This window comes from Carlito syrichta, unplaced genomic scaffold (assembly GCF_000164805.1).
Source record: "Carlito syrichta isolate Samal-C Ts95f unplaced genomic scaffold, Tarsius_syrichta-2.0.1 Scaffold307015, whole genome shotgun sequence".
Taxonomy (NCBI): Eukaryota; Metazoa; Chordata; class Mammalia; order Primates; family Tarsiidae; genus Carlito; species Carlito syrichta.
Window position 1 is genome coordinate 407,193 of NW_007251111.1, and position 26,614 is coordinate 433,806.

Genomic DNA, 26,614 nt, shown 5'->3' on the forward strand with positions numbered 1-26,614 from the left:
CAGGTCGAGGCTGCGGTGGCCAGGAGCGGCCACTGCCCTCCAGTCTGGGCGACAGAGTGAGACTCCAACTCAAAAAAAAAAAAAAATCTTTATGCTTTGGAGGACCTTTATTTTTATAGAGACTGATGTCCTGATTATGTTTTACCATATTAAAGATACTTAGTATTTTCCAATATACAGCATATGTAATCAGCACACACGTAATTAAAGAATTCCTTGTATATTAAGATTATCACTTGGTTTCTTTTTTGAGTTGGAGTCTCACTCTGTCGCCCAGGCTGGAGTGCAGCAGCATGCTCACGGCCACTGCAGACTTGACCTGCTGGGCTTAGGTGATCCTTCCACCCCAGCTTTCCAAGTAGCTGGAACTACAGGCACGCGCTATCATGTCCAGCTTATTTTTTTATTTATTGTAGAGACGAGGTTTCACCAAGTTGCCCAGACTGGTCTTGAATCCCTGGGCTCAGGCAGTCCTCTTGCCCCGACCTCCCAAAGTGCTGGGATTACAGGCTGAGCCACTGTGCCCAGCCATCACTTGGTTTCTTTTTCTTTTTCTTTTATTTTTGAATTGGAGTCTCATTCTTGCTGCCCAGGCTAGAGTGCAGTGTCACTCTCACAGTCACCATAGCCGCAACCTGCTGGGCTTAGGCATTCCTTCTGCCTTAGCCTTCCAAGTGGCTGGAACTACAGATGCACGCCACTATGCCTGGCTAATTTTTGTGATTTATTGTAGAGATGAGGTCTCACCACGCTGCCCAGTCTGGTCTCGAACCCCTGGGCTCAGGCAATCCTTTCGCCTTGGCCTTCCAAAATGCTGGGATTACAGGCTGATCCACTGCGCCCAGCCTTTTTTTTTTTTTTTTTAATTGAAGTCTCTGTCGCCCAGGCAGGAGTGCAGTGTCATGCTTTTATGACTATCTCAGCCTCGACCTGCTGGTCTCACGGAACCCTTCTGCCTCAGTCTTCCAAGTAGCTGGTGTGTGCCATCACGCCTGGCTAATTTATTTATTTATTGTGGAAACAAGATCTTGCTAGGTTGCCCAGGCTGGTCTCAAACCTGTGGGCTTAGGCAATCCTCTTGCCTCTGCCTCCCAAAGTGCTGGGATTACAGGCATGACCCACAGCACCCAGCTGCTTTCTCCTTTAAAGATCCTTCAGTCCTAATGGAAAACTGGCATTTAACCAGTAGAGAAAAGATCACATCATATTAAGTAAGAGCTTAGCAAAAATGTTTTAAAAAATACTCTGAATATATTCTTTTCTATGCCAAAGCAAATGACTCAGCTCTTTTATTCTATATTATTTCAGTCATGAAAAATGTAAAGATACTTAGTTGATGCGAATAAAAAATAAAAGCAGTTTAAGTAATTATACTCCATCCGAATTGATTTCACGTTTGGGACAAAAAACTGAAGAATGGAATAATGTAAGCTTTGCTCTGCTGTATACCATTTTTTAAAGGTACATGTGTTTTTTATTTCCCCTTTTGCCTTCCCCAGCCTTTCCCAAAAATGAGACATTAATCATGTTATTTGTAACAGGTACTTGCCACAATAAGTAATGGTGATTAGCAGTTTAAAATTAAGTCTTTAACAATGCAACAATAGTGAAATGTGGTATAAATGAACTTGTAACTAAATGAGTCTTCATTTCAGGTTTCTCTTACACATTTTATAGTTTATGTATATATCTCAAAAATCACTGTGACAGCTTGCTTATGTAATCAGAATCTTGGCAGATTGCAGTAGAAAAAGCATAGCCAACCCTGAGCATTGCGTGGGTATTTGAGGAGACATTAGACTTGATGCCAGGTTAAACTATGTGGGCATTAAGAAATGAAGGATTACAGTAATGATGAGGAACCCAACTGATGCTTGGCTTTGATTACTAATATACCAGTAATGTGAGTGATAAGATGACTTGTTTTATTATCTATTCACTTCTGAAACTCTGTACAATAACTTGATAATTATATTAAGATTAAAAACCCAGTTGATACCTAGAAAATACTCACCAATGGTGATGGAAAATGTCATTGCTACCTGTATATTTTCTTATATAAGCAACGACCTTTGTTCTACTATTACTATTTATTCTAAGTGGGGAAAGGCGTAAAAACATGAAGTAATTAATATGCCATGATTTTGTCTTGCTCACTGAGAATTCAGCTCTGTTCACTTGAAATTTGTAGGCCAGACACTGGGTTCTAAATTGGAAGTAAATCAGTCTAAAAACAAAGTCTAGTATGTTTGTATTTTTTACTATCTTTCAGACATATATTGCTGATTAGGAAGACAAGAGAACATACTAGTTATTAGGTTTTTCTTCTCCTGTCAGGTGACAGTTAACCTGATTTGGTCAACTTACAGCATTCTTCTGAAAACATTCTGTATGAAGAATCCTAACGCAGGAAAACTGACAATTAAAATCTTATGTCCCAGCACATTCTGGGCTAAAAATAGATTTTTTTTTTTTTTGAGTTGGAGTCTCCACTCTGTCGCCCAGACTGGAGTGCAGTGGCCGCTCCCGGCCACCGCAGCCTCGACCTGCTGGGCTCCGGCGATCCTTCCACCTCAGCCTTCCGAGTAGCCGGAATTACGGGCATGTACTACCATGCCCAGCTGATTTTTTTTTTTTATTTATTGTAGAGATGAGGTCTCGCTGCCCAGGCAGGTCTCGAACCCGCGGGCTCAGGCAATCCACTCACCTCAGCCTCCCAAAGGCGCGGGATTACAGGGTGAGCCACTGAGCCTGGCTGAAAAAATAGATTTTTTAATGTGAGGTTATTTTGAAATAAATCCTCTTCCATGATAAACTAGTAAAATGGTAGAGAAACATTTAAAGTTGAGCAGTAATGACTTCCTCTCTCTCACTTAAGGAAAATCCAGTTAATTTTGTTTCTTGGTTATGTGTCTCAAAGTTTTACACATATATCTATCTTGAAGTCATACTACTATGTGTAACTAACTATATTCCTTTTACTGACTGCAGAGAATTCCGTGTGTGGAATTTCGTAAGTTATTTAACTGACTCCATGTTGATAGCCGTATCGTTTTTATTTATGATTTTGCTATTATAGTAACTTCCTGATAGATATATTTTTGTGATTATATGTGTAGAATAGTCTTAGAAATGATATCACTGGGTAATTCTAAAACATTAATCTTGTATAGTACTTGTACTGCAATAATTTGACCAAATCTCTGGTGGGCTGCCTTGTTATTAACATCTTTCTCATAAAACTGGAATTTAGGCAAGGCATGGTGGCTCATGCCTATAATCTCAGCACTTTGGGAACCCAGGAGATTAAGACCAGCCTGGGGTGAGACCTTGTTTCTACAAAAAAATTAGAAAATTAGCCGGGCACAGTGGCACGCACCTGTAATCTTAGTCCTTGGAAAGCTGAAGTGGAGGCCTGAGCCCAGGAGGCTGAGGCTGCAATAAGCCATGATTGTGCCATGTACTTCATTTTGGACACCAGAGAGAGATTCTGACTTAAAAAGAGAAAAGATAATTGGAATTCACAAGCAATATTTAGATTTCTATTTTTAATAAGCTAATGTACGGGAGAAGTTCCCATTAAGATTTTACTTTGGGATGTGACTTATACCTGCATGTCCACTAAATATTCAGAAAAGGAACCAGTGCTGGACCTTCATCCTGTTTCAAATCTAGTGTTATAAGAACCTGCTATTTACAGACGGACCTGTGTGCTAAGCATTTTATTTATTTTCTTTAACTCTTCTGAGCAATCTGATGAGGCTGTTACTGATACTCTGCTTTTACTGTAGAAGAAAGAGACTGAAGCTTAAGTTAAATGATTTGCCCCAAATCCCAGAATGGGGTATGCTAAGACTGTATTCTTTTTTTGGGGGGGGGTTATAGTCTCACTCTGTTGCCCAGGCTGGAGTGCAGTGGCATGCTCACGGCCACCGCAGCCTCGATCTGCTGGGCTCAAGTGATCCTTTAGCCTCAGCCTTCTAAGTAGCTGTAATCACAGGTGTGTGCCACCTCGCCCAGCTAATTTTTTGAATTATTGTAGGGATGAGGTTCACCATGTTGCTCAGGCTGGTCTTGAACCCCTGAGCTCAGGTAATCCTCTCGCCTCCGCCTCCCAAAGTGCTGGGATTACAAGCTTGAGCTACTGCGCCCGGCTAAGACTGTTTTCTTAAATTTAGCCATAGAATTCATATTTCCTGTTTTGTTCTTGCATTCTCCAGTGAAACAGGATTTTTAAGAATTCCAGGGAAAGATAGTGGAAGAAAATGAAACATACTCCCTCTTTTTGAAATAAGTATTCCCATCTTCTTACCATCTCTAACTTTTTAGATTCATATAGAAAGCATTGTACTGTGTTTTACAAATAAGTAGTGCAGATGAAGGATATAAAGTTTTATTTGGAATGGAAATTTGCCTCATGCTGTAGTAAAATCTTATTTATCCTGAAGGTATTTATGCAACATAGCTAGCCATCTCTATCTAGTTCAACACCAAAGCAAAAATGCTTCCAGGAAGCATTTATTCACAGAGGAGACTCTCATTCCGATCTCATTTATTTCTAATTCAGATAGTTCTAACAGTCAGTAATTAGTCTACTCCTTATTCAGACCTAAGTTTTTAATCAATCATCATAGGCTAAATTAGGAAAAAGGTAAGTAGTCTGTTACACAGGAAGGCTGACACTTTGAAGAAGTGAGAGCTTTTAGTGTAAAGCTGTTAGTGGTAAAGGAAAAACAGGGCTGTAAAAAGGCAGACAGTTTTCAGTGTTGTTTTGGAATTCTCATGTTTAGTTCACTGTACTCCAAGAGTACTGAAACTGAAGATCACCATCAGCATGTTAAATCACAACATGGTGATTTCATACTACTTATTGTAATAGTAGCCTAGAGTATTATTTCAAAAAGTAAGTTATGCTAGGTATACTCTAAAAGGATAGGGATTTCCATTCACAAAAGAGAGGGCAAATTATGCTGGGTAAATATGGGAAGCAGCACACTTTTTTTATCCCTTTGCACAGGACCCCTTTATCAGAGGTTTTGTTATTGTTAAAGTTCACAGTTCGACTGCATATTTTCAAAACCAAAAGGGATTATTGATGACTCAGGAGTGTGCATAAGTGACTGTGCAGAAGCAAACCTCTCCATCTCCGTGGCTGCAGGACTTCTGTGCAGCTGGCCTGCTGAACGTGGTTCTTCTCCTCGAACTGTTGTCATTGCTCTGAACATCCTATAAATAATTTACACCCTGAGGCTGCTAACCGACTACATTAATGGCACTTCTGGCTCCACATGATACCAAGAACTTTAATAATTTATCATTTATTGCAGCTACTTCCCCACAGATTAGCATGAGTGGAAGCTGAGTTTACACTGAGATAAGGCCTTCTGTGAAACCTTTGCGCGTCAATCATCATATGCACAAATATTCAGATATCAGGGTGTTAGAACATCAAGGAAAGATTATTGCCTGTTACAAAATGTAACTTTAGGTTATGTTTATCAGTCATTAGATTACTTCAAATTCTTGAGTACATTTTAGGGAATTTCAAGGGGAAAATAATCATCTGTTACAGGACTTTTTAAAAAAATTATTAGCCAGGCACAGTGGCTCATTCCTGTAATCCCAGGACTTCGGGAGGCGGAGGCGAGAGGATTGCCTGAGCCCACGGGTTCGAGACCAGCCTGAACAACTTGGCGAGACCTCGTCTTTACAATAAATGAAAAAAATTAGCCGGGCATGGTAGTGCATGCCTGTGGTTCCAGCTACCTAAAAGGCTGAGGTGGAAGGATCACCTGAGCCCAGCAGGTCAAGGCTGTGGTGGCTGTGAGCGTGCCACTGCACTCCAACCTGGGGGGACACAGTAAGACTCTTACTCAAAAATAAAAAAAAATTACTGCCTTGTGCGAATGAAATGGAATTAATGATTGGACATTGGAAGGAAGAGTGAGAGACTTCACTTAAAAAATTTATCCAGATCCTTAAAATTAAAGAGTTTTACAGGCCGGGCGCCGGGACTCAAGCCTGTAATTCCAGCACTTTGGGAGGCCAGGGCAAGAGGGTTGTCTGAGCTCAGTGCTTCAAGACCAGCCTGGGCAACTTGGTAAGACCTCATCTCTACAATAAACAAAAGAATTATCCAGGTATGATAGCATATGCCTGTAGTTCCAGCTACTTGGAAGGTTGAGACAGAAGGATCGCCTGAGCCCAGCAGGTTGAGGCTGCAGTGGCTGTGAGCATGCCACTGCACTTAAGCCTGGGGGACAGAGTGAAACTCCAACTCAAAAAAAAAAGTTTTCCTCTGATATTTGAAGTGCTCAAATTTTAGTTTTTTTCAGCCTTCTAGGGGTACTTTTAGTAAGAAAAAAAATAGGAAAAACATGCTTGTGGGGAACAAGAGTATGCACATATCATATGATTAAACTTTATAGTGAAATTTAGGTGTAAAAGAAAGTTAATTTACCCATTTCCAGGGAAGGGGAGTAAGGGGAATAGTCAATTTAATGTTGAGTTTGCTTACAGATTTGGAGTGACTGAATTTCTGAGAACTTGTGTTGCTTTTGGGGGAAAAAAAGCTTACTACAGTTGACATTGTTTGTAACCCTAGCACTTAGTACGGGGCCTTACACATGTTCCAATAGGTGCTTATTGCGTGAATGGCTGATTAGCAGATCAATCCATATAATTCTAGTTAGACATCTGCTATTTTGATAATTTAAACAACTACATTGATATGTTATATTAGTTGTTTTCTATGATAGTACTACTGTGGGAATGTATTTCAGTTTACCTTTAGTATATCTAAATCTCATTCAATGTGGATTTGTTTCAGAAGGGTCTAGAGCAGTGGTCCCCAACCTTTCTGGCATCAGGGACCAGTTTCATGGAAGAAAATTTTTCCATGGACTGGGGGAGGGGGTTGGTTTCAGGATGATTCAAATGTATTACATTTATGGTGCACTTTATTTCTATTATTTTTGATTTATTGTAGAGATGAGGTCTCGCCAAGTTGCCCGGGTGGGTCTCAAACCCTCAGGCTCAGACAATCCCCTCACCTCGGCCTCCCAAAGTGCTGGAATTACAGGCTGAGCCACCGAGCCCGGCCAACCAATCCTTTTCTTATGGTATTAACGATAATTGTTCAATATCCGCTTATGAGTGAGAACATGTGATACTCAGTTCTTTGTTTCTGTGATAGATCACTCAGTATTATAGACTCTAAGTCCATCCAAGTTGCTGCAAAGTTCGTAAGTAAATAAAGCTTGTAAAGGAAAGTAACGGCTGGGTACAGTGGCTCACGCCTGTAATCCCAGCACTTTGGGAGGCGGAGGCGAGAGGTTTGCCTGAGCCCAAGGGTTGGAGACCAACCTGGTGAGACCTCATCTCTACAATAAATAAAAAAATAGTTGAGTGTCATGGTGTACGCCTGTAGTTCCAGCTACTTGGGAGGTTGAGGCAGAAGGATCTCCTGAGCCCAGAAGGTTGAGATTGCAGTGGTTTAGAGGATGCAACTGCACTGCAGCTTAGGTGACAGTGATACTGACTCAAAGGAAAAAAAAAGTGGCTGGGTTTTACAGATGGGCAGGCATAAACATAGCTGAGAACAAATTGTTCTGCTGTGATAGAGACATCTTTCAAACCTGCAAGCATCTGTCAGCTGTGCTTGGTGGCACAGTGAAATGAAGTGATCTGTAACGTTTCTCTAGTGTGTCCCTATTGCTAGCCATATTGTAACATAAGTACATCTCTTGGGCAGACAGCTTGTGTGGGCTGGATTCCACCTCAGCCTTGTGAAGATGCCAGAAGCATCAAGGTGAATTTTTTAAAAAGCCTGTTTGTCTATTTAGACTCATGGCTAATTTCAGTGAAATCTCTACTGTATTTAATAAACTACTTACTAGAAGTGAGATGGACTTTTGAATGTATGGCTTCCTTACTCATTAATTGTGTGATTTTAGATGGACAAATTAGTGATCTCTCTTGTGCCTGTTTCTGTATTAGGCATGTGAGCATTAGAAATGCGTTTGCTTTGTAAGGCTGCTCTGGGGATTTAGCCGGTTAGGGTATGTAAAGTGCATAAAGGAATGCCTGGCACTTAATAGTTGTTAGTCACCATCACCATCATCTTCATCATTGACATAATTTGGGGTAAGATTAACTTCCTTTGCCTTTTTTTTGTTGAGAAGACTCCGTCTCTATCAAGAATATGGTCAACTCCAGTTTTAATTATAGAAGTTTGCTGTTTTGACTTGTGAAATCTATCTTCAAATTTATTTAAAAGATAATATTATGTAGTCGCTACAAGGGATGAAGAAACTTTTAAAATACTGCTATGGGATAATCTAAGGTATATTGTTAAGTGAAAAAAGCAAGGGGCAAAATGAAGTATAAATTCTAACATTTGTGTAAAAATTTGCTGTACGTGCATATAATATCTGGAAGCTGCACAGGAAATGGCATATTTTCAATTGTTATTGTTAACAGAAATTAGGGGGCTGGAGATAAGAGTAGAAGACTTTTTGCTGTATACTCTTTTATACTTTTTTGATTATTGACCCATGGAAATGTATTCCTTAATTAGTTAAAAAAAAATTTTAAATAGCTATTTTGAAATCTAGATGCATCTTTATTCATTGTTTATAAACATTCCTTTTTGTCTATGCTACTTAAAGTCACATTGAATAGGACTTTTAGCATTCCTATTTTAGTTTTTTTTTTAGTCCACTTTCTAACACTAAACTAAGAATGATATTTTTGTCCTCTCAGGGATTTGAGTCATAATCGATTGTCTGACTGGAACATCAGCTTGGAGTCACAAACATTACAGGAAGTGTAAGTTATTTTTATTTATTAAGGTTATGTTAAATTTCTTGAAGTGACTTAATAAATTGTTGATTTGGGGATGTTTACTCCAAAAATAACATAAAAAAATTGAAGGAAACATTTTCTTAATTAGGAGAAATATTTACAAACTTAAATTATTCTCTTTGGCTTTGTTATTATCATAAACTCTCTGGGTATTGGGTTGGTAATTTCAAGCTGCAAATGTGGAGAAATATTATTCCACTTTCCTGGGCCAAAAGTAAGATTTCTCCCCTCTTTGGAGTATGTGTATATATATATTTTTTTGGGGGGGGGGCACATTTTCAGCCAGTGAAATGTATTGTGTAAATTTCTTGTTTTTTGAGTTGGAGTCTCACTCTGTTGCCCAGACTGGAGTGCAGTGGCTGCTCCCAGCCACCACAGCCTCGATCTACTGGACTCTGGTGATCCTTCCGCCTCAGCCTTCCAAGTAGATGGAACCACAGGCGCGCGCTACCAAGCCCAGCTAATTTTTTGGTTTATTGTAGAGATGAGGTCTCGCCAAGTTGCCCCGGTGGGTCTCGAACCCGCGGGCTCAGGCAATCCACTCACCTCAGCCTCTCAAAGCGCGGGATTACAGGCTGAGCCACCGAGCCCGGCGTGTAAACTTTAAATGTCTGAACATTTTATCAAAAATGGAAGCATCATGTCTAAAGTCGATTTATATGGACTAGAATACTTTTGGTTATCATTTGAGAATATGCTGGTTGATGTAATTCAATTTTCCTCGTTATTTACTTATTTGAGTCTAGATCTCACCCTGTTGCCAAGACGAGTGCAGTGTGGTACACTCATGACTTGCTGCAACCTTGAACTCCTGGGCTCAAGTGATCCTCCTGCCTCAGTCTCCCAAGTAGCTGTGATTACAGGCACTTGCTACCATGCCTGGCTAATTTTTTTGTTTTTATTTTTGTAGAGACAGGGTCTCGCTATGTTGCCCAGACTGGTCTTGAACTCCTGGGCCCAAGCGATCCTCCTACCTTGGCCTCTCAAAATGCTGGGATTCCAGGAGTGAGTTACTGCACCTAACCCAGTTTTCCTCTTAACTGAAGTTTTTCCTTTAATATTGAACTATAATAAGTAATTTTGGAGGGAATTTTCTAAAAATATTATTAATACCAGCTATTGCATTGTTATGTTCTCAGGGACACAACTGTTGAAGGATGTGGGCCTGTTTGCCTCTGCACTTCACACCCTCGGATTTATTTTCCTTTCTAATTCTTTGCTGGTGGGCGTGACTCATGCTCTCACTCTCCCTACATTCTCGTCCCCCTTCCCCCAAGTTTACTGACTGTAATCTGCTTGGACTGAATAAACAGTTGACAGGTTGGTAGCTGGAAGAGTAGGCACTGAGAAAAGGCCTGGACGTGCTTCAGTGGGAAGTGTGAGAGCGTTATTCACTTTGGTTGGTTTCCCACAGGTCTTTACTTCGGGTTTCTTTTCTGTGTGCTAGATTGTTGAGGTTGTTCAGTGACTGAAAACCAGGTTAATGGAATGTGATTGTACATATTAGATTTGCTACTAAAACATTTGAGACAATCTGCTTAAAGGGCTGCTGGCATCAGATGTGACATGTCATTGTAACTGTAAAATTAGTCATAGATGGGTAGATTAACTTCATCAGTGACCTCAAGTAACACTTCCAAACTTTGTATAGCTTTAGAAAAATATATGTACATATATATGTATATGTATATGTACATATTTAGGGAAGGGAAGAGATCTGGATGGCTAATTTTTCTTCTTTGTTTAAGGACTCAAATAACTATTCACAGAATATTGCTTGAACTGGAAAGATTTAGTAGGCAAAAAAATTAACTTGCTTTTCTAATAGAGTTATCAATAGTAGATCAACACCAAGAAAAAGCGTTTCTTATTAAAATCTCTAATTTCTCAATAAATACATTTTTTATTTTCGTCTAGTTCATTCTGAGTTATAGGAGCTTTCAAATTTGATACCTGTTCTAAAGAATATGTATAATCCAGAAATTAAAATTCAAGAGGTAACATTTCCCTCACTAAACTTTTATTATCTATTTTCCCCCTTACCTAGGAAAATGAATTATAATGAGCTAACAGAAATCCCATATTTTGGAGAACCAACATCGAATATTACTGTACTTTCATTGTAAGTTAATAAAATTTTAAATCTTTTACTTAAATTATAAATAGTATGCAGTTTTTTTAAGCATGTATATTGTTGATCCTAATTATCTAATGTGCTGTGTCCTGGGGTGAATCATTGGCAGTGGCTTCAATATATGCTTTGTTTTATAGAGTTCATAATATAATCCCAGAAATAAATGCAGACATGCTCCAGTTTTACTCTGCCCTTGAGAATTTGGACCTCAGCTCAAATATAATATCAGAAATCAAGACATCTTCATTTCCTCGAATGCAGCTTAAATACCTGTAAGTAAAATAGACTTTAACTTAAATTTACTTGAAAGTGCATATATATTATTGGTACTTTCTTGCCCAAAATGTCTGTTATTTATTGTGATTTTGATATGTGTATGTGAAACTAACTCAGTTTTTTGGGTTGATGGGTTTGTCCTCTCCAGTCCCCAAAAGAGATACTGCACTGTTGTCAAAAATATTGGTAGGTGTCCAGGGTAATTTTTTTAGATTTAATTCTGGATTTTTTTTTTTAACAACAGTTTTATAAACGGTAAATAGTGGTTTGTTAAACAGTGGTTTACCCTATATAATGATGATAATTAGCATGTGTTACCAGTGTTTTTCAGTTTACAAAGCATATTCACACACACTGTTTTGTAACAACCTAAATGAAGTAGATAGCCTCCTAATTTTGTAGGTGAAGAAACAAAGCAGTTAAATGATTTATAGTTACATATAGTCATTAAATGATAGAGCTGGGGGCTCAGACAGATTTTTGGTAGCTTTCCAGTGGTAGAATGCTTTGTTTTACTAATTTTTTTTCCTTTTCCTGTTACCTTGCTTGTTTTAGGAATTTGAGTAATAATAGGATAGCCACGTTGGAGGCTGGTTGCTTTGATAATTTATCAAGTTCCTTATTAGTGGTAAAGTTAAATCGTAACCGAATTAGCATGATTCCACCTAAGATCTTCAAGCTGCCTCACCTGCAATTCTTGTAAGTAACTAAATAGATGGATTATAAGAAGACAGTTTTTTCTTGCAGCGTCTTTTTCTTTTTAATTATTGTTAGAACAATTCAGCAAACCAGTTTTCTGACTGTAAAACTATTTTTGTTAAAGGGAACTTAAAAGAAACAGGATTAAAATTGTGGAAGGGCTTACATTCCAAGGACTTGACTCCTTAAGATCTTTGAAAATGCAACGGAATGGGATTAGCAAACTTAAGGATGGAGCATTTTTCGGCTTGAATAACATGGAAGAACTGTAAGTACTAACTGAAGAGTTTCCTGAGCTCAGCAAGACAAGGCTACAGTGAGCCGTAATCGTGCCACTGCACTCCAGCCTGGGCGACAGTGAGACTCCAACTCTAAATAAGTACGTACATACATACATACATACGTACATACGTACATATACACATACAAACATAAAAGTCTTACTACCTTTCAGCACCAAATCTAGAGAGATTAGGAAAGGGGTGTTTCTGGGACTTTTCAGGGCCAAATGTCTAGAATAGTTGCTCTAATTATACAAAGGGATATGAGTTCTTTCTCTGTTCTCTGATGTGAAATAAGTGTACAAAGCTTTTTAAGTTTTCTTAGTTAACTGATATTTTTGTCATCATTCTTAATAAAATTTTCATCCAAAAAGTTTACATGCCCTTATTTTTTTGGCAAGTGAAAATTTTCAGAACTTATCCAAAACAGGTATACTCTATTGCTTGGCCTGTTGTTTTGTAGAGCTGATATTTTAACCAGTCTCTGCTGGGTGTGGTGGCTCACACCTGCAATCCCAGCACTTTGATAGGTGGAGGTGAGAGGATTGCCTGAGTCCAGGGGTCTGTGACCAGCCTAGGTAACTTGGTGAGGCTTTGTCTCTACAATAAATAAAAAAAATTAGCTGGACATGGTGACTGTGCCTGTAGTTCCAGCTACCTGGAAGACTGAGGTGAAAGAATTGCCTGAGCTCAGCAAGACAAGGCTGCAGTGAGCTGTAATCGTGCCACTGCACTCTAACCTGGGTGACAGTGAGACAGACCCCCAACTCTAAATAAATACATACATGCATATATATACACATACGAACATAAAAATCTTACTACCTTTCAGCACCAAATCTTAAATAAGATACAAATATGTATTGAACAGAGTTTATCTGCTCACTTGGGTTGAGCAAAGATGTATGTGGTGTGACAATTAAGTTCGCGGACTCATCCTGGACAAGTGCTATATATCTCATCTGCTAATTTCACTACGGTCATCTTTGAAGTACTCCCCTTGGGAAGCTATGCACTGGTGGTAGCGCCTAGTCCACCTGTCAAAGCAGTTTTGGAATTCTTTTTCTGGAATGGCCATCAGAGTTGTCGTATTACCCTTGATGTCCTGAATGTCATCAAAATGTCTTCCTTTAACTTCAGGTGAAGAAAAAGGTCATTGGGGGCCAGATCAGGTGAGTAGGGAGGGTGTTCCAATATAGTTAGTTGTTTACTGACTCAAATCTCCCTCCCAGACAGCGCTGGGTGAGCTGGCGCATTGTGGTGATGCAAGAGCTCCTTCAGGACCATTTTTGCACAAACTTTTCTCATGCCAAGGTTATCAGTTAAGATTCTCCTGTTTCTCTATTGATGCTTATTTGGTCTGCTATGCTTCTCATAGTAAACCGATGATTTTGACTTACAGTTCAATTAATTTTTGCAATGTTTTTGTCAGTTCTTCTCATTACTGGCTATTCTGACCTCTCTTCATCAGTGATGCTTTCCCTCCCCTGAGAAAAAACATTTAATCCAGTAGCTCATGCCTGTGATCCCAACAGTTTGAGAGGATTGCCTGAGTCCAGGGGTTTGAGACCAGCCTTGCTCATCTCTACAATAAATAACAAAATTAGCTGGGCGTGTGGCGCGTGCCTGTGGTTCCAGCTACTTGGAAGGCTAAAGTGGAATGATCGCCCGAGTCCAGCAGGTCAAGGCTGCGTTGGCTGTGAGCGTGCCACTGCACACACTAGCCTGGGTGACAGAGTGAGACTCCAACTCAAAAAAAAAAAAGTTTAATCCATTTATACACTGCTGTTTTCTTCATGGCATTACCCCCTTAAACTTACCCCCTTAAACTTGGACTAAGATGTCCCTGATTTCACTTCCACTCTTGCCAAGTTTAACAAGAAATTTACTGCTCATTCGTTGCTCTAATTCAAACTCTGACATTCCTGCGATGGCACACAAAAACACGTAATGCCAATAATGAATGCCACTTAGCAAGAGACCACCACCATCTCGATACAAACACAGCTGTGAGACACTGATATATCAAGATGATGAAACCTTACTGAATTGTACAGTATTGCCAATGTAAGCGCACAGCAGCAAGTTTGCAAACTTAATTGTCAGACTGCATGTGCTTCTCTGAGAAGGACTTAATGAAGATTTAAACCTGTACTTAATGAAATGACTTGTTTTGGAACATATTTTTCTCCTGTCTTCAATTTTGCAGAGAACTGGAGCACAATAACCTTACACGAGTGAACAAGGGGTGGTTGTATGGCTTGCGAATGTTACAGCAGCTCTATGTGAGCCAGAATGCGATTGAAAGAATCAGCCCTGATGCATGGGAGTTCTGCCAAAGATTGTCGGAACTGTAAGTGTTGAGTGACATTTCACTGAAGGCTGTGAGACTAGAGCAGGTGGGAATAAATCATTCCTGTGGCCAGTAATGAGAAGTAACGTCCATCTTTACTATACATTTGTTGGATGCTCTAAATTTATCATGTAAATATGCTAAGAATTTGTAAATTGAACCGAAATACGATGATTTTCTTACCTTCCATGTTTCCTGTTTCAGTGATTTGTCCTTTAACCAGCTGACCCGCCTGGATGAATCTGCCTTTGTGGGTCTGAGCTTGTTGGAGAGACTGAATTTAGGAGACAACAGAGTCACTCACATTGCTGATGGGGTATTTAGGCTTCTTTCTAACCTTCAGACGCTGTGAGTACTTCTTCCTTTTTGTACTAACTTTTTTATTGTAATAAAATTAATTTAAACAACGAACCAGTCTGCAACTTTATATATGCTCATATTTTGTTGTTTTTCTGTCCTGTGCCTCAGCGCCAGGCCGTCTTCTTTGTCTCTGTCCCCCTAAACAGGTCTTATTCATCTCAAGCCTATAGTAGGCAGTCAGTTTGTACATTACTTCTGAGTTAACCACCTAAATACCAAAGCCTCTTTTATTGTGCTAGTTGCTCTGGAATAAAGCACAGTTGCTAGTGTCACGAATGCTGTCATTTTCTTGTTCCTTTAACCTTGAAACTGCACCAGGACTACCAGTTCTCACTCAAAGCATGCAGGATGTGTAGTGGGAACAGCTCTGGCGGGAGACCTGTGCATTGTTACTAATTTGATGCATGACTTTGGGCAGAAGAAACTGCACTTATGTGATATGTACCTAGTGCTTTCAGACACTAGGATACTAGTGCTCTTTTTCATACTTGGAGGCTGAGATTCAGAGAGATTAGAGTGATTTGGCCAGAGTCACATAACTTGTAAATATTTGGGTCAGGATTAGAACTCAGTTCTGTTTGATACTGTAGCTCATGTGTGTTTTATCATACCACCAGAGAAACAAAATCTCTTAGCTTTTCCTGGGCATGGTTTTCTTTGTCTTTTCATCCAGTGAAGGAAGGACATGGGATTAGATGGTTGCTAATGTCAATTTCAACTCTTAAAATTCTGTGGTTTTGTAAGTTATTCAACTTAGTATATTTTTATAATTTCATATACATATATATAAATACATATAATTTTGTAATATGTTTAGTGAATGAAGAGAAATTTTAAAGAAACAGTAATCTCAAACATAGAGCAGAATAAAAGAAAACAAAGAGAATTTGTAGATCCTTAAAGTTCCTAAATAGGAGGGGACTTTGTGGTTATCAGGTTCAGGGTTGAAATGGTCTGGAAAAGAGACAGGCTCCCAACTTTAGGACCTAATCCTCAATGAGAAGAAAAGCGTGATGATTTTGTTAAAGTGTATATACTTGCACAGATATGCATTTAATTTTTTAAACTTTCTTCAGATTTGGTCTTGAGAAATTAAAAGTAGTCTCCCCTTCCCCTTTCCTCAGAAGTGGAACTAGATGAGTGCAAACTCAGAAACTTGAGACAATTGAAGGGATGGCAAACAGGTTTTTCCCGTATACCCCTGATTTTTACTTTTATTTATTTATTGGGTAGGAGTCTTACTCTGTCGCCCAGGCTGGAGTGCAGTGGCACATTCACAGCCACCACAGCCTTGATCTGCTAGGCTCAGGTGATCCTTCTGCCTTAACCTTCCAAGTAGCTGGAACCACAGGCATGTACCACCATTCCTGGCTGATTTTTTGACTTATTGTAGAGATGAAGTCTTGCCAAGTTGCCCAGGCTGGTCTCCGAACCCTTGATCTCAGGCATTCCTCTTGCCTCTGCCTCCCAAAGTGTTGGGATTACAGGTGTGAGCCATCGCATCCGACTGATTTTTACTTTTAGAGTCAAAGTTTAGGCAAAGTAATTTCAGAAGGTAATGGTTGTCTAATGCCACAGCGATAGTTAAGGCAGAATTAGGGTTTGATCTGAGATACTCTGATTTTAGCCTCATGCTCGCCAGAGTATTCAATTTGGTGAATGATTTCTGTTTATGCTGTTCTTGGGAGTGGGGAAAGTCCTGAGGAGTTGAGCCACTGGTTGTTTCAATGTTTATCCCTTAGTAAAATAAAATGAACTTTGTTAGCTTTTCATTTAAAGATAGCTAAGTGAAAAGAGGGACATCTCCTATGTCTTTACTGTGCTTTGTTGTACTATGCGATGACTTGAGGAAGCAAAAGTAATGAAACATTTTTGACTGGCATTTCTTTCATCAGTATGGTGGAATTGCCTTTCCTTTGAGAATGGAACAGTGGCTTATAAAGATCCATACTGCTCCTTTGAAAGAAAATATAGTGACCACTCTAACGCATGGGTATATCATTCTTTCTTCCCAGGGGAGCGTGTTTAATTGCTCTTGAGCGGTGAAGCTCTGTAGTGATATTACTCTTTGTCAGCCATTTTGAGTTTAAGGGCCCAGGGGGAGACTTGGGTCACTCAGAAACCCCATTAGTCTAAAATCAGACTTGTAAGCCATATCTCCTGCATCTTGAAATCCTTCTGCTTTTTGTAGGACCCTGTCTGTAAGTTTTAATGTATTAACACAATTAAGGGCTGTTAGCTAGGAAGACTCATACTCTTATCAGGTTGCTTAATTTATATATCAAGGCCAACTGATTCTTAGTTTATGAGAATTAGTTCTTACATGTTTATTACAGGTATTCCTTAAGAAGCAGAACTGAGTCTTCAACATAAATAACTATTAAAATAAGGATCAAAATGAGCGTGTACGCCTTGACATCACCATGCCAGGATGCTGCTCAATGGTGTGGTGGTCGTGGTGACTACCATAACCTGTCTTTCTCTAACCGTTTTTTATAGAGACCTAAGAAACAATGAAATTTCGTGGGCCATAGAAGATGCTAGTGAAGCCTTTGCTGGACTCTCGAGTCTCACTAAATTGTATGTGTTTATAATATTTATGCATATCTTCTGACCCATCTGAGAGCTTTGTTGTTTATCAAATGTTTTTGTTGTAGTCGTGGTTGTTTGGGATTGTTTTTGTTTTTGATGTGGTGGGGCACTTTTTAATTGGACAAACATTCCTATGGACTCTTTAAACAAGTTATTTGTGGAAGTAGAATTTCTATTCAGGTAAAATAAATGGACTGAGAATCTAAAGTTGAATTGGTAATCTGTTAAGTCATGTGAGATTTCTGAGTAATTTATGTAGCAAAAGAAAAGAATTCTCTCACATAAGATTTTAGATCATCTTCCATGAGAAGAATTTCTCCAAAGGCTTGTACTTATCTGCATTTCTTTGACCTGATTATCTTTTGCTAAGAAAATAGAAATGGGGAATATAGTCCAGTTTAGCATATGAAAACTACCAGTTTATCAGTGGTCAGGATTGCTGTTCAGAGGTGCCTCACTGAGCTCCAGCATCTTAATAGAAGCCTTTATGCTGTACTTTGCATTGGTTAATATAACAGTTCATAACTTTCTTAAATATGCATGTTCTCATCAAACTGCACACATTAAATATGTGCAGTTTTTTTATATCAATTATACCTCAATAAAGCTATTGAAAAATACAAAAAACATGTTAAGCTTTTTACCTTTTATAGGTAAATGCTTAATGAATTTAATTTTGTTTAATGGAGAGCTTCATTAGAAAGGTCTGTTTGTATTTCAGAATCTTACAAGGAAACCAGATTAAGTCAATTACAAAGAAAGCATTCATTGGTCTTGAATCCCTTGAACATCTGTAAGTATTTTGCATACATTTTCTTACTACATAAATAATCTTTGCTATAGGCAGGAGTTTTCATGACCATATAAAGGGTTTATATAACTTATAGAAATGGTGACTGATAATGTTACATTTCTCTTTATTTCAGAGATTTGAACAATAATGCTATAATGTCTATCCAAGAAAATGCTTTTTCTCAGATTCACTTGAAAGAACTGTAAGTAACTTTTTCTATCACCAATTAGATCATTGTTCCTGCTTTTGCTTAAAGTGTGATGAGGGTGACCCAAGTGTTTGCAAAAGCACACAGTCCAGGCAGGAAAGGTCTGATGAGGGTGACCCAAGTGTTTCCAAAAGTACACAGTCCAGGCAGGAAAAAAGAAAGTATTAATACAAGTTATTTTAGTGGCTGGATGTAATTTTTAAATAACCTAACATTGAAAAGCCCAGAGTGGTACCAAGACCTTCTGTTTTGCCCGAGTTGCCAATGCTTCTAATTAGGAGACTTTAGCACACTTCCTTGTGCTTTATGTATGCCCCACTGTTCTTTTTTCCCCCCTCTGTTCCTTTTTGGACTGTTGGAAACATGTGCTTCCAATTCCTTACCCCTTGGGTGGGGTATAATTAAGGTATTATGTGATTTTGTTTTGTAGTTTTTGAAGTGATCTAGAACTTAGTGTAATTGTCAGAAAGGATGTTTCTAATCTGTTACTCAAACTACAGAAATGCTCAAGAGCTGTTTAAAAAATTGCAATAAATAAATACACACACACTATATATATAGTTGTATACCCTTTTTCATTCATGTTTATAAAAAAATTGCTCTTATTGGTTTAGAGGTTTCCCTGGGCGGTGTGGGGGAAAATAGCCAGGCATTGGTATTATCTTTAAACTCTGATTATTTGAATATTGCAGCAAGGATTAAGGACCACTGGACTGACATTTAGTTTACCTTGCCTGGAAGCTGCTCAAAGGGTGGTCTGTAGAACAGAACTGGTTCATGATGAGATGAGAATAGAGATTCAGAATAAGTGTTGAGAAACTTTTGGAACAGTTTGACATTACTATGTCACTTTTGTTTTGGTTTATTAAAATATTGGTCTTTGGTGGATTGGAAATTTTTATTTATTTATTTATTTATTGGAGTCAGAGTCTCACTGTTGGGTCACGGTGGATTGGAAATTTTTATTTATTTACTGGAGTCAGAGTCTCACTGTCACCCAAGCTAGAGTGCAGTGGCATGCTCATGGCCACCACAGCCTGGACCCACTGGGCTCAGGTAATCCTTCTACCCCAGCCTTTCAAGTAACTGGAACCACAGACGCGTGCCACCTTGCCTGACTAAGTTTTTGATTTATTGTAGTGATGAGGTCTTGCCAAGTTGCCCAGGCTGGTCTTAAACCCTGGGTTCAGACAAGCCTCTCGCCTTTGCCTCCCAAAGTGCTAGGATTACAGCCACCACGCCCGGTTTGGAAATTTAAAATATTAGTTCTCACCACAGATGATTGAGATGCACTGGAAATGTGTGAGTCTTCAAACTGACTAGGTTCAATTCCTTCCTACTTTCCTTGCTACAATTGTGTGATAGTAGGCAAATTGTTTTGTTTCAGACTCAGTTTCTCCTTTATGGGAATAGCACCAGCCTCAGGGTTATGTGAAGATAAAAAGAGATAATTTGTTTACTCAAATACTTACTCATCGTCTTCTATGGAAGGTACTGTTTTGGATGCTGAAAACACAACAGTGAACAAGGCAAAATCTCTGGGGTCATAGCGTATTATAATACATTCTAGTAAGGAAGATAAATAATAAGCAGGTAGATATGTAATAGCTCATTAGGTACTACTGTTCTGAAGAAGAAGTATGGAGAGTGACGGAGATTGCTGTTTTAGATAAAGTGGTGAGGGGAAACTCTTCTGAAGATGACAGCCTTTGAACCAGGACCTTAATGGAGTGACAAACCATGCGAATACTGGTGAGGGGCTTGAGCAAGTGAAGTCAGAGAGTGAAGCCAGAGCCATATCACGTGGGGCCAGTAGGCCATGAGGAATTAGGAGTTTTGTTGTTTTTATTTAATTTAATTTAATTTAATTTATTTTTTTGAGTTGCAGTCTCACTCAGTCGCCCAGACTGGAGTGCAGTGGCTGCTCCTGGCCACCGCAACCTCGCCTGCTGGGCTCCAGCGATCCTTCCGCCTCAGCCTTCCGAGTAGCCGGCATTACAGGCATGCGGTACCACGTCTGGCTGATTTTTTTTTTTTTTGATTTATTGTAGAGATGAGGTCTCACTTGCCCAGGCGGGTCTCGAACCCTCGGGCTCAGTCAATCCACTCACCTCAGTCTCCCAAAGGCGCGGGATTACAGGCTGAGCCACCGAGCCCGGCTGAGTTTTGTTGTTTTTATTTGGCACATAGTGAAAGGTGAATAACTAATATTAACAGCAAAAATAAAAATGTCATGAAAATCATCATGATGATTAAAGTTAGTGGCTTTGTTTGGTCTGTTGAGATATTTTGAGTTATTTCTCCTAGGCGTGGTTTAATTGTAAATCGTGACTGACTACAAATCATTATTACCTTTGTTGCCAGTGATAAACTGAGGGCCAACGAGAAAGTTTTAGCTGTTATTAGAACTCAGTTAACTTAATTTAAATAGTGAAAGCAAATATTTGCAGTTTCAGTCTTTAGAGTCATTTAGTAATTGGAGAGTGTGACAAAGGTTCTTTGCTTGACCATACTTCAGACAGACCGTTAAACTTTCTCCTCGGCCTATCAGTGTACTTCCTTGTAAATCCAGATTTAGCAAGAACTCTTCATCCTAGACCATTCCTCAGGTGATGTCTGATCTCTCCTGACCTGTCTTCAGCAAGAATTGGGTTAAGTTGATTTAGCCGTCCCTTATTCTAGATGTTACTTCTTAGTAATTTTTCACCCACCTATGCCCGCCCTGCTTCTTGGCTATACTTTTCCACTTGCCCATGCTCTGTTCAGAGTTGAGCCCACTCTCTCTTCCCTACTACACAATCCCATTGCCAGGCTTCCTGTACCTGTTGGGGTGGTCCTGAATAAAGTCTGCCTTGCCATACTTTAACCAGTATCGTTGAGTGATATTTTTCTTTAACAGTGACTTGGATAGAATCCGATTCATCATTGGACCCCCAGACCTCTCACCCAGGACCCCAAGGTGCACCTTTGAAGCCTTTGTCTTCACTCCTGATTGATTGATCGGGGATCCAATGGTGAGTCAGACTTGTGAACCGTTGCTCTGGACAAACGTCCGTGGAAGCTGGTAAGGAAAGATTTTGATTCTTAAGATTCTGAGTACATTCCCTGAAGCTGGGTTAGAGCACCAGGCTTCTTTTGAAAGGCTCTTCCTGGGTCTCTTTCCTGAACAGGGATTATTCCCTGACTCTCCCGAGCTGGAGGACCTTCCTGGCACTCTGTAAGGCCTCTCGGTTCTCTTTGTTGGAGCCTGCTTCTCCCATGAAAATTTCTCTGTCATCTGAATCCCTGACTATGTGCTCCACCAGCGCTGTCCATCTCCTTCTTGTTGCAACTGTATTGGCCTCTTTGGGAAACTTATGATCTCCCAGGCTGGGTGTGGTAGCTCACACCTGTTATTCCAGGGCTTTGGGAGGCCAAGGCAGGAGGATTGCTTGAGCCCAGGAGTTTGAGACTAGCCTGGGCAGCATGGCAGGACTTTGTTTCTACAACAAACAAACAAAATTAACTGGATTTGTTGCGAACTTGTAGTCCTAGCTACTCAGGATCGCCTGAGCCTAGGAGGTCGAAGCTGCGATGAGCCATGATTGTGCTACTCCTCTCCAGCCTGGGCAACAGAGTGAGACCCTGGCTCAAAAAAAGTCTCCCCAGACTAGCTCCTCTGAAAACTCCCCTTCCCTTAGCTGCTGCCCCTTCTTCTTCCTCTGATCACCTTCAGTCTTCCCTCCAGCTCCAGTTCCTTTGCCTCCGTTAACATTTCTTCCTTCAAATCCCCGCCTCCTTCATCCATCTCTCCATGCCTGCCAGACCTTTTTCTGCCCACTCTAGCCTCTTAGCCACTTGAACTTCTAGGTCCCAAACCATCCACTGGGGGCTCTCAGGAAACTCATGACTCCAGCAGCAACCACCTAAGGTTGAAGAGGAAAAAGTCTAACTGGAAATAGATGGATTATTTCACCTACACTCAGCCTATGGGCTTTGGAGATACCCAGACAACCCCTGACATCTCTTCTGCAATAAGAGTACATGTCAGGGCAAAAAGAAAATCTTGAAAGTCTCTTCCACAATTATTGCTAAAGCTGGTAACTTTAACCTTAAAGCTGTCCCATTTTTGTCAGAAACATAATTTGGATAAATACATAAAGTGGAGAAAACATAAGAACTATTTTACATAAGCTAGTGAGTTTATTTTTCTGTGTTTTACTGACTCATAGCTAAAGTTGTTAAAGAATGAAAACTGTAAAATCTTTTTTTGCATCTGTCTGCGTATGTATATATGTTACGTATATGTGATTTTTTTCTTTCTCCGGATGGTATTAATAAATTGACTTATAAAATTCCTTGAAGGACTTCTGTTCAAATTGTCTTAGAGATGAATGAGCACTTGTATAAATTAAATAATCATAAAATTCCCAGAAATATAGAAATTGACCCAGATACTTTTCAGGTTCACATGACTTGGATAAATCGTTCATAAATAAGATTAGTCTAATACTGCTGGTTTAATAAAAGTGGCTATGTCTCAGAATTATAAACATTAACTATAATGCAGACATACAATTTTATTCTACCTGGGTTTACTAATAAAACAAACTTATGTTGTCTCTACTAAGTGTTTAAGATTATAAAACTATAAATTCAACCTAAGAACAAAATATAGTAAAAATGAATTGCTTGATACATGTCACATACAGCAGTCAAAAAAAGAAAAGAATCAAATGTTTAACTTTTTGTTTCTTTGCTTCTGTGATTTTTTTTTTCCTGTTTGCTTCTGTAAATTTTTTTTTTTTTTTTTTTTGAGTTGGAGTCTCACTCTTGTTGCCCAGGCTGGAGTACAGTGGAACACTCATGGCCACCGCACCCTTGACATGCTGGACTCAAGTTGATCCTTCTGCCTCAGCCTTCCAAGTAACTGAAACTACAAGCGTGAACCACCATGCTGAGCTAATTTTTCTGATTTTTTATTGTAGACATGAGATCTCGCCAAGTTGCCAAGGCTGGTCTCGAACCCCTGGGCTCAGGCAATCCTTTCACCTTGGCCTCCCAAAGTGCTGGGATTGTAGGCATGAGCCACTGAACCCGGCATTCTGTAATATTTTTGATACTTGTCTGATTTGTCAACAGATGAGATGATGGCTAGCTTTAACATCATGAAATTTTTACTTGTTGAAAACAAGTGAATTAAGTAGCTGTAGGTGGGATAAATGAACTTTTTTTTTTTTTTTGAGTTGGAGTCTCACTCTGTCGCCCACACTGGAGTGCCGTGGCACGCTCCCATCTACCGCAGCCTCCACCTGCTGGACTCTGGCGATCCTTCCACCTCAGCCTTCCAGGTAGCTGGAACTACAGGCACACACTACCACACCTGGCTAATTTTTGATTTTATAAATGAACTTTTTACAGTTTGTGTTGTATAAAACATGTCTACTTAAAAATAGTTTCAAAACCCTTCTTGGTAACTTGGAATCTTAAAGCTAAACTGTTAAAGTTAAATGTTGGGTATTCACTGACTATGTAGCTAATTCCCAAATAAGATAAAATCCTGAAACATTAGTTGCTGAGCATAAGTTTAAATTTATCTACTTTTGGCTTCTTAAATTTTATAGAAAGACAAAATATCTTTGGATCTATTAGTAAACATGCCCTGTGCCACACTGAAAAATTGTACTATGGGAAGCATATGCTTATAGACATTTTGAAAGACTGTATTTATACATTTATTTATCTACAGATTGTTGGTATGTGACAGTTCATCTTGTTGCTTACTTCCTAGTTTTTACTCGAAATTAAGGTTAATGAATAGTTAAAAGTTCTAATTAGAATGTGTCATTGAAACAACTAGGGATAATGGTAAAAAACAACAGCAACCTGTTTGCAGGGAAAGCAGAATGTGTTTTTGGTAAGAAAAGGTATGAGATCCAAAGATGTGTTTTTGTTGAGAAAACAGGAGAGAACTTGGTTCTTGTTTGGAGGCAATTTAAACGTTGTTTTAGAATGAAAAAGGAGAATGCAGGGCAAAGACTGAATGGATATAGAAAGTTGGGAAGAGAGAGAAGGGAGGAGACTCTCATGTGGCCAAGCTGGCTAAAATTGAATGAGTTTATTTTGTTTGTTTGTTTGAGTTGGAGTCTCACTCTGTCGCCCAGTCTGGAGTACAGTGGCACGCTCACAACCACCGCAACCTCAACCTGCTGGGCTCAGGTGATCCTTCCTCCTCAGCCTTCCAAGTAGCTGACACTCCAGGCAAGTGCCACTGTGCCCAGCTAATTTTTGATTTATTGTAGAGATGAGGTCTCGCCAAGTTGCCTGGGGTGGTCTTGAACCCGTGGGCTCAGGCAGCCCTCTCACCTCGTCCTCCCAAAGTGCTGGGATTATAGGCCAGCGAATGAGTTTATTATAAGCGTTTTAAAAATAATATTCAACATCAGTAGTTGAGTAGTATGCCTGTGCAAAATTAAAATGTAATTTTCTTTCACCTGTTAAAAGGACACAGTTTTCTTAGATTATCAATCTGCTCTTGATAAGAGATTGTGAAAAGTTTTTAATTTTTAGCCTTTTAAGTAATCTGCCTAGAAAACAAAAAAAATTCTTTGTTTTATCAAAATAATTTCCTGAGCTTCATGCTTTCTTTATCAGGTCGTTGATTACTTAAGGAAGCTGAGTTTTTCAATACTAAAAGAACTAAGTTATGGCTGTGTTTGGTGGCTCATGCCTGTAATTCCAAGAGGCCAAGGGAGGAGTATCACTTGAGTCCAAGAGTTTGAGACCAGCCTGGGCAACATAGTGAGACCTTGTCTCTACAGAAAATTAAGAAATTAGTTTGCCTGATGGCATGTAGTCCTAGCTACTCAGGCGGTTGAGATAGGAGAATTGTTTGAACCCAGGAGTTCTAGACTGCAATGAGCTATGATCACACCTCAGCCTGGAAAACAGAGAAAGACTCTGTCTCTTTAAAAACAAAAACCAAAAAAACCTAAGTTTTATTCACAACTATATACCTTTTTTATTTGCCTTTAAAAATCTTTGTCACTTTGGTTATATAGATAATTAAGGATTGTTAAATAGGATCATCTGTTAATCCGATTTAATCAGGTGTTCAAACATTTTGACATTTTTGGCAACTTCCCAAAATTGAATTGTAAATAAAGTCTTTTTGACCTCAAATTAACTTTTATATTTCCCAGAGGGCTCCTGGAAAATAATAAACGATTTGGTTTTCATCCTACAAAAAGAGGGATCTTAAACTAATTTGCTTTATTTAGTATGTTAAGTTACATGGGAAACATTGTCAAATAAGAAGTGATATTAGCCGGGCGCAGTGGCTCATGCCTACAATCCCAGCACTTTGGGAGGCTGAGGTGAAAGGATTGCCTGAGACCAACCTGGGCAACATGGCGAGACCTCATCTCTACAATAAATAAAAAAAAACTACCTGGGCATGGTGGCGCATGCTTGTAGTTCCAGCTACTTGGAAGGCTGAGGTGGAAGGATCAACTAAGCCCAGTAGGTTGAGGCTGTGGTGGTGGTGAGTGTGCCACTGCACTCCAGCCTGGGTGCCAGAGTGAGACTCCGACTCAAAAAAAAAAAAAAGAAGAAGTGATATGACCCACCTGGGCAACTTGGTGAGACCTCATCTCTACAATAAGTGAAAAATTAGCCGAGCGTCGTAGCGTGCGCCTGTAATTCCAACTACTCGGAAGGCTGAGGCGGAAGGATCACCGGAGCCCAGCAGGTCGAGGCTGCGGTGGCTGGGAGTGGCCACTGCACTCCAGTCTGGGCGACAGTGAGACTCCAACTCAAAAAAAAAAAAAAAAAAGGAAGAAATGATATTAAATCTTTTGTGGGTTATATTTGTATACACATATATTAATGTAAGTATTTGAGAAGTATGAAGTTCATAGAAATTTGTCGGTACCCTTGCTATTCATATGTCTAGCATAATATTATCAGCCATAATTTTGGTTATTATATTAAAATGTGTGCCACAGAAATATCTAAATTTACTTGCCAAATGAACTCTCACCACATCTTTAACCATGGCCTTTTTAAGTCCTTT

The 26,614-nt window shown here is 39.4% G+C and overlaps 1 protein-coding gene across 1 annotated transcript in view; it reads left to right on the forward strand.

The window, feature by feature from the left end:
- LRIG2 (leucine rich repeats and immunoglobulin like domains 2) overlaps nt 1-26,614 on the forward strand; it is a 54,065-nt gene that overhangs the window by 9,549 nt on the left and 17,902 nt on the right. The window contains exons 2-11 of the mRNA XM_008063728.2: nt 8,764-8,829; nt 10,913-10,987; nt 11,137-11,271; nt 11,831-11,974; nt 12,099-12,242; nt 14,465-14,608; nt 14,813-14,956; nt 17,468-17,548; nt 18,282-18,353; nt 18,487-18,555. Coding sequence (XP_008061919.1) covers nt 8,764-8,829; nt 10,913-10,987; nt 11,137-11,271; nt 11,831-11,974; nt 12,099-12,242; nt 14,465-14,608; nt 14,813-14,956; nt 17,468-17,548; nt 18,282-18,353; nt 18,487-18,555 — 1,074 coding nt within the window. The remainder of the gene's footprint in view (nt 1-8,763; nt 8,830-10,912; nt 10,988-11,136; nt 11,272-11,830; nt 11,975-12,098; nt 12,243-14,464; nt 14,609-14,812; nt 14,957-17,467; nt 17,549-18,281; nt 18,354-18,486; nt 18,556-26,614) is intronic.